Source organism: Zalophus californianus, chromosome X (assembly GCF_009762305.2).
Source record: "Zalophus californianus isolate mZalCal1 chromosome X, mZalCal1.pri.v2, whole genome shotgun sequence".
Lineage (NCBI taxonomy): Eukaryota > Metazoa > Chordata > Mammalia > Carnivora > Otariidae > Zalophus > Zalophus californianus.
In genome coordinates this window covers 13,061,971-13,076,537 of record NC_045612.1, presented here as the reverse complement: position 1 = coordinate 13,076,537, position 14,567 = coordinate 13,061,971, and the positions used below count along the sequence as shown (strand labels likewise).

General features: G+C 38.9%; 1 protein-coding gene and 1 pseudogene across 7 annotated transcripts in view; one reads left to right on the top strand and one right to left on the bottom strand.

Moving 5' to 3' along the window:
* Nucleotides 1-14,567, bottom strand: part of ATP11C (ATPase phospholipid transporting 11C) — a 174,997-nt gene that overhangs the window by 70,387 nt on the left and 90,043 nt on the right. For 6 of the 7 annotated variants that reach the window (XM_027607948.1, XM_027607945.1, XM_027607943.1 and 3 more), the window contains 2 exons: nucleotides 12,989-13,096; nucleotides 1,313-1,441 (listed from right to left, as the gene is read on the bottom strand). In XM_027607948.1, the coding sequence (XP_027463749.1) occupies nucleotides 1,313-1,441; nucleotides 12,989-13,096 (237 nt within the window). The remainder of the gene's footprint in view (nucleotides 1-1,312; nucleotides 1,442-12,988; nucleotides 13,097-14,567) is intronic. The other variant, XM_027607950.1, reaches the window with a different exon arrangement.
* On the top strand, nucleotides 10,606-10,937 carry LOC113930648 (annotated as a pseudogene).

The window sequence follows — 14,567 nt, the reverse complement described above, 5'->3', positions numbered from 1 at the left end:
CGGAAAGAAAAAAACATCATTAATAGTTCCACTACACAAACAGCATAATTAATGACTTTGAAAATGCTCAAAGAGGCTACATTTCATAGCGGGAGCAGTGATATGATGTGTCTTGCTTTAGTCAGACAGTTGGAATATTCTACTAGTGTATATTATGCACTTGATTTCCCCAGAACTCAAGGCAGGCTCCAATAAACCCATTTATAAATCATCAAAGGACGGCTAACACAGACTCAAAGACTGCACCACTTACGCAGAAGGGAAAGCTGTTGCATGGTCTTCTGGGAATATTACGGAACTGCCTGAGCTCTATTTAAAGCTCTCCCCCGACTGTGAAAACCTATGTACTTTTAGCTGATTTGATCGGATCAACTTAATTGAAAAAAGAAATCACTTAAAAGTTTTCTTCCTCTAAACAACTTTTTCCCCTATTAGGGAATCTTTAGGTAGATCTCTTCATTTTTATCTTGACATTTCCTCAAACTTTGTTTTTGAACAGTTTAAATGCACTAATTCATCACCATGCCCTTGAAGTACAGAATTAGTCATCTAACAGGCATTTCAGTTCCTGTTTCACATACTGAGTCCTGGTTCTTGACTCCAGATGGAAAAAACAAGCAGAGAAAAGCCCTCAAGGATATACACAGAGGTGAGCACATTAGTGCCCTTCCTTAAAGGCAGCATATAGAGGATACATCTTTATGCCCTGTGGAGCTCTGGACAACGGCCAAGAACTGATTGCCAGAAAGTACCATGGAAATGTTATCCTCCAATTTGAGCAAACTTACTTTTGCTCATTTATAATTCTTCCTAGTTGCAATGAACAAACATTTGCCAAACAAAACCCTAAGGTATGTTTTTAAAAAGCAATCAAACTACTCCAAGATAAGAGTTTCTATATGCCATGAATAAACATTTTTTAAAGAAAATATTCACCACTTTTAAAATAAAAACAGACTGACGGTTAGAATACACGAAGTTATTTTTACAGTTACATAGTTTAAGCCTAGAACAACATTCATTTTAAAAAGCCAAAATAAAACATCGAATCGGATATGTCAGTATCAAATGCAAACAGTGCTACAAAAAAATGGGGTGGTTTTTATTTGGGGCATGGATTTTCCTCGCCGAATACCACACTTTTTCCCTAAAGTTGAGTAATTGCTTAGAAGTTCAAACACAATTATATAAAAGCTGCTTTCAAATACAAAACTTGCACAAATAGGAAAATATAAGATAAAAGACAGTAGCGGTACTGTATGATTAACTATCCTGAGCTTGAGATGTTTATGCAAGGTTTACTTTCCGTTACCTTGCAATTGGATTCCCCATCAAGACTGGCTGTAGTAACGTAACAGGTTCCATCACTAGTGCAGGATGATAGAAGAATAAGATCACAGGGGAAGGTTTCATCTGCTTGTACTTCTACTACATCACCAACCTAGTAGAGAGAGAAAAAGAAATATAAATATTCTTAATTCTAAACAAAGCATTCATCATACCTCAAACTAAAGCCAAAAGAGTAGCAAGAGACTACTCCTGCTCCTAGAGAGTGTCTCAGCATCCCATGCCACGTGAAAGATGATGGAAGAATATTCTTCAACATTCAAAATCCTTGGTAAGGTCACAAGGACTTACTGATGCAGTCAGATTACCTTACTATTGAACTTTAATTTCAAATAAACAATTTTAGTACCCGGGGACCCGTCTGCTCTCTGACGTATTTTGGCACTGCTGTTCGATAAACAATGACCGTTATCAGTTCATGAATGCATCCAGAAAAACTGCATGTCTCAACCCGAGCACTTCCTGAACACTGGGCAGCCACTGTCCTACCCTGCATCGTGCATCTTTCACTATGCTTTGCCTTCCATGTGCTAACGGCTATTCCTGTTGGGTGCTGGTTCCCTCTTCAGTGCTCAGAAAAACTTAGCTGACTGGAGAGGCAGCTATTTTTCCCATAACATTTGACAAAAAAATAATTTTCAAATAGGTCACTTTCCAATAATTCATCTGCTATCAGAAGAATCCATTAACGGGCGCCTGGGTGGCTCAGTTGGTTGGGTGACTACCTTCGGCTCAGGTCATGATCCTGGAGTCCCGGGATCGAGTGCCGCATCGGGCTCCCTGCTCAGCAGGGAGTCTGCTTCCCCCTCTGCCCCTCCCCTCTCTCATGCTCTCTCTCTCTCAAAAAAAAAAATCTTAAAAAAAAAAGAAGAATCCATTAATATAGCCATGAGAAACGATTTCCTCTCAGCAAGTACCCAAAGCTCAAGTATAGGAAAAACATAAGAAATCATGAACCATTTCTAGTGCAGATGATTTAAAATGTAGGGAATAAATCATAATGGTTAAAAGGTAGAACTTTTTCTTAAAGATTTTACTTATTTATGTATTTGAGATAGAGAGAGCAGGGGGAGGAGCAGAGGGAGAGGGACAAGCAGATTCTGTGCTCAGCGTGAGCCCAATGTGGGGCTCAGTCTCATGTCCCTGAGATCATGACCCAAGCCGAAATCAAGAGTCGGACACTTAAGCCACTGAGTCACCCAGGCACCCCAGGAGGTAGGACTTTGTAACGTGACTTTATGGCCCAGCTCTGCTGCTTCATCATATAAGCTCAGGGTGAGAGCCGCAGATGATTAGAACTCCCTCACAGGATTGGTTTGAGCACGAAATGAGGACAGGTAAAGTGGTGAGCCAAGTACCTGGCATGTATTCACCATTTGATAATTATTACGAATACAAGGCAACTATTTTACTCCCAACCTATGAATAGTCCTAACAGGTTTGGGGAAGGATCTAAGAAATCGTCCAGAGTTCAGTGCTTCCCAAACTTTTTCATACTGTGGCACAGAGAGAAAATGCTAAGTGTCAGTTTTCTACAGCACCTCAGATAAAGGGAGGAAGCTGCTCGTGGCAGAAGACAACCCACTCTGGGAGGGAGTCCATATATAGCACACCAACCTGGACACACTGGTTGTGAAATGCTGAATAAATGACATACACCTGTCTTCTATCTGCTACAGGATTTGACAGAGAAAGATGGGGATTTCAAGACCTATTCCGGAACAATTTTATTTTCTTGCCAATCTCAATCAGCAGCCAAGAGCAACAGCATCAGTAACTCAATTAATTTGTAAATAATATTTTGTTGGAGCTTTCCTTCCTCACTTACATAAACACTTATGTTGCTTACATAAAACCACAGTCTATGATTAAATACACAGAAGAGAAATAACAAACAAAATCCTAAATCATCTTAAAAGAAGGAAACACCCATTAAAGGATGGAAGAGCATTCTTAGGCACCTAAAAACCACAAATAGACAATTTCTTCGACAACGTGTACAATTTGCTCAGATATGAACTATAAAGGTTCTGTACCTGGAGTGCAAGTTGAGGCTGGTGAGATGGCCAGAGGGCAGATCTCAGAGGGCTGGCAGGCCAGGCTCAGGGGGTTAGGCCTTACCCTAAGGCAAGGGGGAAGTGGGATGGGGTTTTTAAAGAAAAGGAACAACAGGGTCCACAGAGACATTCAACTTGGGCTCTATTTCCGTTTAGTATGCAAAAAACAGTAAGAGAACAGATAATCTACAAAATTATGTGTTTTTTTAGTTCATCAGAGAGCTGAGGTTGCGAGGCAACCAAGTGAACCGAATTTCAAAGGGCGGAAAGTCCTTCTGAGGACAGACAGGAGAAATGAACTGTTTCACAACTGACAAGGCACAGGAGCAAGAGATGACTGCCATAAAAGGGCAGAAGAAGAAAAACAATTAGATTTTGAACCAATTCTTAAAGGCTTGGTAGGAGCTAATGTGACAGTTTGAAATGTGCAAACCTGAAAGAAAAGAGGAGATCATAACCACTCATCATTTCTTCTTTACAGGCATCCATTGGGTACTGGTGAGAAAACACGAGGGCAGGAGACCTACAGGAGCCTGCCTTACTGGTATAGGCATGCCAGTTATGCCTGACCACTGTGGAGAGACAGAAGCAAAGTATGCCAGAATCGTGGACCCTTCTCTTGTTTTGAGGCAAAAGCCATCTATGTCTAGGAGAAAGGCAAGAAACCCTCCCTGGGTTAGTCTCAGGAAAACGTCACCACTGCTAGAGGAGACAAAGAATAAACACCATCTGCTGCTCGGGATGGGACAGAAAACCCACAGATAACGGGGGCCCTAGCACTAATAAAAGGCAAAGTTCAAATGCCATTGGAGGTGGGGTAGGAGTACTGAGACCAAGTATTCAGTAGTGAGGCAAAGGTGCTTAGGCCCTGCTTAATACTGAGACTGGAGCAGGAGAACCAAGAAATCACTCTGTTCCTCCCAGGAGACTTGCAATATGAATAACAATAAGAAATAGCAATCTACTGGGGTGGGGGAGAGGAGAAGGGGCAGAGAGAGGGACATCCAGTCTCAGGGACGCAGACCTCCTGGAAGCAGCAGGTGGAACAGAAGTACTGAGCTAGGCCCTCTGGGCCCCCAGGCCCTACGCAAAGCACAAGGCAATGGCAATGGAGCGCTCCCGGGATTGGAATTCCCAGTGGGATACCAAAAACAGCAAAAGCTACAACCCGACTCCGACTAGACTGACTTACGCTTCACATTCATGGGCTGACAGAAGAGGTGTGCCCATTTCAGATCATAAATACTATTTACTTTGGTCTCTAGCACTGTTTCACATTCAATGTCCAAAAATAAATTAAAAAAAACAAAACAAAACAAGACACATAGAACATAAGATCAAAATGACCTAAGATCAAGATATAAAGGAGTCAGCACAGGACCAGTCCAGAAATGTTGCGATTTTGGATTATGAAAAACAGGCATGTAAAAATAAAAATAGCTATGATTAAGATATTAAAGTATTTCGTGGAAAAGGCAGACAACATACATGTGCAGGTGAGGAATTTGGGCAGAGATGGAAACTATAAAAAAAAGGCAAAAGGAAAAGTTATAAAAGATGTCCTTCCATGTGTTTATCAGTAGACTGGATACAAAAAAGGAAATAATCAGAAAACCTGAAGAAACTCTTCCAGTATTTCCAATACCAAAACCCATATTCTCTTCCTTACAAAGAACCATGCTTTTACCTTGGAATTCCTCAAGCCCTCTTTGTCGGCTGTCTTCTCTATATTCTAGGATTCGACCCGTCCCATGGCTTCATGTGCCATCTACATGTTGACGAAATCCAAATTTCGACTGCTAGTTCAAACATATCTAAGCTCCAGGCTTGACAATTCCATCTGGATGTCTAACAGGTATCTCAAAATGAACATGGCTAAAATGGAATTTTTGATTTCCTTTTCACTCCCACATCTGTCATTAAACCTATTCTTCTCCTGGTCTTCTCCATCTTATTTAATAACCAGCATTTTTGTTTAATAGCTCAATTTAATTCACCCAGTTGCTCAGGCCAAAATCAAGAAGCCTATCTTTATTCTTTTTTGCTCTTTGCTCTTTTTTGCTCCCTGCATCCAGTACATCACTAAGTCTTGATGATTCTACCTCCAAAAAATATCCTGAATATATCCATTTATCTTAATCATGAAACAGGTGGTACAAAGTTGTGGTTATGAGCACAATTCATAACCCAAACTTGTTTCAAATCCCAGGTTTTCCACTTACTCGTCATGGACAAGTTTCTTAATCTCCCTGTGCCTCAGTTTTAATATTTGTAAAGAGGGAATAATCAAAGTACCTATTTCATAGGACTGTTATAAAGTAAGGATTAAATCAGTTAATATAATGTGAAAGGGAATGCCTGGCATATTTATGTTATATATAAATGTTATTTACTATTTTATTATTGTCATCTCTACTACTGTCATCGTAATGTAGGCTCTTACCCTCTTCTCCAAGTCACTCCCTGGCTTTGAAAACCTTCAAAAAATTTCCACTGCACTGAGGATACACACCAAGTTACTCTCTTACTCAACAATAGTCTACCCACTTCCCCAGGCAAGCAAACACTTAGATAATTTTAGTTTATAGGCATTTCTTGCCACACACAAGTATTCCAGAAAGGGCCGAATCAAACAGCACCTTACACAATAGCATCAACTGATTTAATTAAGATTATACCTGGTTGAGATCAGCCTCAAGGCAAAGAAGCCTGATGAACAAAAGCTGGAAGATGGGGAGGGGGTCTTTCTAAGAGGGTGGGGGGTGACAACAAAATCAGAAAGAGGAAACAAGAGAAAGGGAGAGACGTGGGAAACATTTACTTGCTTCACAATTTTACTTAGTGCCCTGGGAGCAACAGATTTAATGCTATGAATCATTTAGGCTGCATTTGGTTCTTATGCTGAGTTTCTAAGACCGGTTTGGCAACTTCAGATCCTAACCACTCTAGTTGAGGGTCTTCTACGGGATGCAGAGAATGCAGAAAAGAAAAACGGGTGATATAAAGACATTCTAGGGGCGCCTGGGTGGCTCAGTCATTAAGCGTCTGCCTTCAGCTCAGGTCATGATCCCAGGATCCTGAGATTGAGCCCCACATCGGGCTCCCTGCTCCGCGGGAAGCCTGCTTCTCCCTCTCCCGCTCCCCCTGCTTGTGTTCCCTCTCTCGCTGTCTCTCTCTGTCAAATAAATAAAATAAGAGCTTAAAAAAAAAAAAAAGACATTCTACGTCAATCTCAGGTAACTCTCCCACTCTGTAGCCTTTTCCGCATTATTACTAAAAGAAGATGCAAGACAATTTACCTATCGCTGTGAATATGGAGAACTTATGTCCAACAATTCCCAGTATTTAATAAATAATTCAGCACTGATAATGCCTGATGAAAGTACAGGGAGGAGAGTATCATTTTTAAGCAATTCCTATCACAATCCTGAACCCTTCTGGAATGGTATTTTCACCTACCCTCTGCTCTTTCTGTTCCACCCATCTTCTTCCCTTGTTCTAGAGAATTTGATTTCTGTTACCTTTCCTATTTTAATCCATATTCATATAGAAATATTCTTTTAAAAATAATATCTTGGAGAGGGGCCTGGGTGGCTCAGTCATTAAGTGTATGCCTTCAGCTCAGGTCATGATCCCAGGGTCCTGGGATCGAGCCCCACATCAAGTTCCCTGCTCAGGCTGCTTCTCCCTCTCCCTCTGCACCTCCCCCCCGATTATAAGAGACTACTACAATTATATGCCAACAAATAAGAGAACCTAGAGTAAATGGGTAAGCACCTAGAAACATACAACCTGCCAAAACTGAATCATGAAGATACAGAAAATCTGAACAGACCCAAAGCTAGTGAGGAGACTGAAGCAGGAATCGAAAACTTCCCCCCCCCCAAAAAAAACTACAGGGCTAGATGACCTCATAAGAGAATTATGCCAAATATTCAAAAAAGTAATAACACCAATTCCTAAACTATTCTGAAGAATCGAAGAGGAGGGAACACTCCCAAACCTGGTGTATGAGGCCAGAATTACTAATACCATTTTATCAGGAAAAGACAGTATAAGAGAAGAAGACTAGAGACCAATATCTTCAATGAATATTGATGAAAAAAAAATCCTGAACAAATACTACTCAACCAAATCCAACAGCACATTAAAATGATCACACACCATGACCAAATGGGATGTATCCTTGGGAATGAAAGGATATACACAAAAATCAATCAGTGTAATGCAACACATAACAACAACAGACAAAAGCTATTTAATCATCTCAATCAATGCAGAAAAAGCATTTCGCATAATTCAACTCTTTCATGATAAAAACACTCAATGAACTTAGAAAGAGAAAAAAAATGACCTCAACATAATAAAAGCCATATATGAAAAGCCCACAGCTAATATCACACTCAGTGAGGAAAGACTGAAAGCCTTTCCTCTAGTATCAGGAACAAAGCAAGGATATCCACTCCCCAGCATGGCTATTCAACATTGTACTGGAAGTTCTAGCCAGAGCAATTACACACACACACACACACACACACACACACACACACACACACACACACGGCATACAAATTGGAAAAGCAGTAAAATTATTCTGGTTTGCAGATGACCTAATATTATATATAAAAAACCCTAGATTCCACACACACAAAAACCTGTCAGAATTAATAAATGAATTCAACAAAGTTGCAGGATATAAAATCAACACTCGAAATTATTTGTATCTCTATACACTAACAATGACCAATCCAAAAAGGAAATTAAAAAAAGCAATCTCTATTTACAATAGCATCAAAAAAGATAAAATACTTAGGAATAAACTTAACCAAAGAAGTTAAAGACTTGCACATTGAAAGCTACAAAAATTGCTAAAAGAAATCAAAGATAAAATAAATGGAAAGCCATTTCATGTTCATGAATTGGAAGACTTAAGACTTGTTTAAATGCCTATACCATTCAAGCAATCTGAAAACTCAATGGAATTCCTACCCATATGCAAATGACATTTTTTGCAGACATAAAAAAAATTCCTATAATTCATATGGAATTTCAAGGGACTCCAAATAGCGAAAACAATGCTGAAAAGAAAAAAAAACTTGAGGGGTCTCCACACTCCCAGATTTCAAAACATACTACAAAGCAACAATAATTAAGATGGTATGGTACCGGCATAAAGACAAATATATAGACCAATGAAGAGAGAGCCCACAAACAAACCCTTGCATATATGGCCAAATGATTTTCAACAAGGGTGCCAAGACTATGCAATAAAGAAAGGATGGTCTCTTCAACAAATGGTGTTGGGAAAGCTGGATAGCCACACGCAAACAATGAGGTTTGACTCTTACCTTACACTACATACAAAAATTACTCAAAATTAATTAAAGACCTAAATATAAGGGGCATGTGGGTGGCTTAGTCGGTTAAGCATCTGCCTTCGGCTCAGGTCATGATCTCGGGGTCCTGGGATCGAGCCCCATGTTGGGCTCCCTGCTTAGTAGGGAGTCTGCTTCTTCCTCTTCCTCTGCCCCTCCTCCCTGCTCATTCTCTCTCTCTCTCAAATAAATAAAATCATAGGAAAAAAAAGACCTAAATGTAAAACTTTTTATACTCCTGGAAGAACATCAGGGAAAAGCTTTAGGACACTGGATTTGGTAATGATTTCCTGGACATACACCACAGTGCAGGAAAAAAACCCCTCAACATTAGAAATGGGAATATATTAGGGTGCCTGGGTGGCTTGGTCAGTTAAGCGTCCAACTCTTGGTGTTGGCTCAGGTCTTGATTTCAGAGTCGTGAGTTTGGGCCCTGTGTTGGGCTCCATGTGCTGGGTGTGGAGCCTACTTAAAAAAAAAAAAAAAAAAAAGAAACCGGAATATATCAAACTTAAAAACTTTGCACCAAAGGAAACAATCAACAGAATGAAAAGGTAACCTATGGGAGAAAATACTTGCCAATCATATATCTGATAAGGAGTTAATATTCAGAATCTATAAGAGACTTCTACAACTCAACAACAAATACCCCAGTTAAAAAACGGGCAAAGGATCCGAATAGACATTTCTCCAAATAAGATATACAAATGGCCAAAAAGCACATGAAAAGATGTTCCACATCTCTAATCATATGGGATATGCAAGTCAAAACCACAATGAGATATTTCACACCCATTAGGATGGCCACCATCAAAATAACAGAAACTAACAAGTGCTGGAGAGGATGTGAAGAAGTTTGTAACCCTTGTACACTCTAAGTGTAAAGGTAAAATGATATATCCATTATGGAAAACAGTATGCAAGTTCCTCAAAAAATTAAAAACAGAATTACCATATGATTAAGAAATTTCATTTCTGGGTATATATCTAACATAATTCAAAGCAGGATATCTAGAGTTATTTGTACACTTGTGATTGTCAGCATTATTTACATTACTAAGAGGTGGAAGCAACTCAAATGTCCATCAACAGATGAATTGATAAAGAAAAGGTAGTATAGGCATAAAATGGAATATTACATAGTCTTAAAAGAGGAATTGCTGTCATATGCTACAACATGGATGAACCTTGAAGACATTATGCTAAGTGAAATAAGCCAGTCACAAAAGGACAAGTACAGTATGATCCCATTCAAAGGAAGTAGTTCTCGAAAGCAGTCAGTCATAGAAATAGAGAGTAGAAAGGTGTTTATCAAGGGCTGGAGGTAGGGGGAGTTCATGTTTTATGGGTATGAAGTTTTAGTATTACAAGATGAAAAGATTCTAGAGATTTGTTGTACAACAATGTGACTATACTTAACACTAATGAATTGTACACTAAAAATGGTTAGTTAAGATGAGGGGGATGCCTGGCTGGCTTAGTCGGTGCAGCATATGACTCTTGATCTTGGGGTTGTGAGTTCGAGCTCCACAACGGGTGTAGAGATTTTTTTAAAACAATAAAATTTTAGGGGCACCTGGGTGGCTCAAGTCAGTTAAGCCTCTGACTCTTGGTTTCAGCTCAGGTCATGATCTCATGCGTCTTGGGATGGAGCCCCGGCGTTGTGGGGTTCCGTGCTCAACAGGGAGTCTCCCTTAAGATTCTCTCCCTCTGCTCCTCCCCAACACCCCCAAACAAATAAATCTTTACAAAAAAATAAATAAAAACAAAACAAAAAAAAAAAGAAAAAAGGTTAGGTTGGGCCCTCTCGGGGCCTCACTTTCAAGATGACCAAGAAAACAAAGAATAATGGTTGTGCCACAAAGGGCATTAGGCTGCACGTGGCCATGGCCATTTGTGGCACAACCACAGAGAAGTTTGTTACTGGGACCACAGTAGAGGCCACTGCCATCAGGGGCATTTCCAAAGCGAATGTCTTCCAAGCGTATGTGTGTCCCAAGCTGTGAGACTACATTACTGCGTGAGCTGCACCATTCACAGCAACGTAGTCCAGAATGGCTCTCCTGAAGCACAGAAGGACCCAACACCCCCACCCCCACCCCCACCCCGATTTGGACCTGAGGGTACTACCCCACCACCTCCACCAAAGCCTATGTAAGGAGCTAAGTCCTTAAGCAGGGAAGAAAAACTGTTCTCTGGAAAAAAAATAAAATGGAGATTATACTTTAAAATAATGGTTAAGATGGTCAATTTAACGTTATATGCTTTTTGATCACAGTAACAAAATGAAATAAAAAAATAAATAATACTTTGAGACTGGGATAAAATATTTATAGAAGACCTATCTGATAAAAGACAGTTATCCAAAATATTAAAAAAAAACTTTTAAAACTCAACAATAAGAAAATGAGCACTCTGATTAAACAATGGGTACAGACCTGAATAGGCAACCTCATGAAAGAAGATACTCAGATGTCAAGGACGCATATGAAGAGATGTCGAACACCACTATGTCATTAGGGGAATGCAAATTAAAACAAAAATGAGATACCACTACACACCTCTTAGAATTGCCAAAACCCAAAACACTGACAACAGATGTTGGCCAGGATGTGGAGAAACAGGAACTCATTCGGTGCCGATGGGAATGCAAAATGAACAGCCTCTTTGGAGATAGCTTGGCAGTTTCTTACAAAATTAAACATGCTTTTACCATACAATCCAATAAGCACACGCCTTGATATTTACTCAAATAAAATCTTATGTCCATGCAAAAACTTGCACATAAGTGTTTATAGCAGCTTTGTTCATAACTGCCACCATTTGGAGGCAACCAAGATGTCCCTCAGAAGGTGAACGGATACATAAACTAGTCCATCTAGACAATGGAAGATTATTCAGCACTAACAAGAAATGAGCCATCAAGACATGAAAAGACATGGCATAAACTTAAATGCATATTGTTAAGTTAAAGAAGCCAATCTGAATATGATTCTAACAATATATTACGGAAAAGCAAAACTATGGAGAAAGTAGAAAGATGAGTGGTGACCTGGGGTTGGCAGGATGAAGGGATGACGAGGCAAAGCACAAAGGATGTTTAGGGCAGCGAAACGATTCTATATGATACTAATAATGGTGGATACCTGTCATTAGACATTTGTCTAAGGCCACTGAATTTGGAACAAGAGTGAATCCTAATGAAAACTATGGACTTTGGGTGATAATGATGTGCTAGTGTAGGTTCATGGATTGCAACAAAAATACCACTATGGAATGCTGATAGCGAGGCAAGTTGTACAGATGTGGGAAAAGGGGGTATATGTGAAAACTGTACTTTCCTCAATTTTGCTGTGACCTCACAATTGCTCTAGAAAAGTAAAGTTCATTATCAATTAAAATACAATCTGTTAAAAAAAATACCATCTGTTGGGAACAAAACAGATTATTTGATATGGACAGGTCTAAAATCTTAATTGACTGGGATCTTATTAGGTAATAATCAACAATGATTAATTTGGGTTAAAAAATAACTCAGCTGATAGTAAAAAATAATACTATCTTAGAATTCTCATACATTGCTGGTGGAATGTAAAATGGCCAGTTGCTATGGAAAACAACTTGGTGGTTCATGAAAAAGCTGAACATAAGAACTACAGTATTATGTAGCAATTCTACTCCTAGGTGTATATCTCAAATAATTGAAAACAGGTGTTCAAACAAAAACTTGACCATGAATGTTCATACCAGCAATGTTCATAATAACCAACAGGTGGGAAAACTCCCAAATGTCCATCAACTGATGAATGGATAAAGAAAAGATGGTATAGCCATATGATGGAATATTTAGCTATAAAAGCAAGAATTACTAATATATGCTACAATAAGAAGAGACCTTGAGAACATTAAGAAAGAGAAGGCAGACACAAAAGGCCACATAGTGTCTGATTCCATATACATGAAATAATCTAGAATAGGTAAATCCATAGAGACAGAAAGAAGATTAGTAGTTGCCAGGGCCTGGGAGAGGGAGGAATGTGGCATGACTACTTAATGCCTATGGGGGTTACCTTTTGGGGTGATGAAAATGTTCTGGAACTAGATAGTGTTGAAGTTTGCATAACAATGTGAATGTATTAAATGTCACTAAATTGTATATTTTAAAAAGCTGTGTTTTTACCACAATAAAAAAATGAACCACAAAAATACCTTGATTTTTTCACTCTCTTTTCTCACTCGCTTTGCATTTTCAATAATGTAAACAGTGCTCTTGTTGACTTCATTGTCAGCTCTGTGTCTTAGCCAATCCTCATATCCCTAGAGTAAAAATAACTACAGTCAAGCTCACATGATGCAGCGAAGTTGTTAATAAATTTCTATAGCTCCCTCTATGAGTCACTAGTAGATATTTATACTTATAGTATTATTCTCAACTCACAGTGCTAAAAAGACAACATTGTTCATTTTTACAGCAAAAACCAAGACACCCTTTCAAAATACCCCTTAGGTAAATATTTACTTGTGTTAAAAGGTTTCTCCATTCTACAGAGAAGTATCAATGAAAACACAGGAATCAGAACCGTAATATTCTTCAACTGTGAAAGGCTATGATTTATTCTTCTAATTCTACTTACTCAAATTAATGTTAATTTCTCTACTTTTTAATGTGACAATTTTTTTTCTGGGTTTTATTTTCTTACAGCTCTAATCACTTAAATATATTATTCTGTAGTAGACTGTTGGGAGTGATCATCGCTGAGGAAATCTAATTCCTCCCCAGGGAAAGAGAATAGAAAAGGCAAGTTAGGATTATTTTGGCACAGAATCCATGATAAGTTTTGGAGGTCAACTTCACTGATTTGGTGGTAAAGGAAATCATCAACTGGTATTCATTTTTTAGAGTTAAACGTCATCAGGAAAAGGTCTAATGGCTCATTTTAGTTTGTTTTTTTTGTATGAAGTAAATTTAAGCCAAAAGAACTAAGGAAGGAGGATGTTCATTTGTCTGAGGATGACCTCTTCTCCTTTTTTACATCACACTGCTTTTTTTCTTGAGAATAATGTCTGTGCCTTTTCAAATGTAACTGTTTGAAAAAAATCTCTTGATCGCCTTCCACTTTTATTCTCCAGTGCTATATTCTTCCTGTCCTGTCCCTCTTTATGACAATGCTAGGCTATCACTTCCTATGGCACTTTCTGTGATGTCAGTGAGGAAAGAAAGGCCCTAACATGAACTAGTATAGGGAGTAAAATGAATCAGTAAGAGCTTTTGTAAACCATACAGGCTATTCTTGGAACCAGCAATTCTATGATGTTAAAGAAAATAATCCTAACAGCCTAAGGGAAAGAACATTCCAAAAGTCTTTATTTAGCAACCAAACACTTGAAAAAATATTCTTGCAGTTTCTGGTAGGCAAGATAGAGACCAGATAACCCCAAGAGGAAAGGTAACCTTGTTCAAAATACCATTAAACAGACCTTCATTTTCGAAGTTCTTGAGGGTAGTTTTTAAAGCTCTTTGGTAAGTACTGTCTAAAAGTATGTTTGCAATTAGTCAGGTCCTATGGACTGTCCCAGTACATGATAAACGTTGCTAACCCCCCCTTTACCTCCAGTTTCCCATTTGCATTTTCAGTTTCATGTGGAATTTTTCAAAGGTACTATTATATAAAATGGTCAAAAAACTTCAGACATCAGCATCAGAAACCATGGCAATTGTCAGCTTTGATGAAAAACAAGAATAAAAGTCTCTGCCCACCACCTACTTCGGCAGCATCAGGGAAGAAAG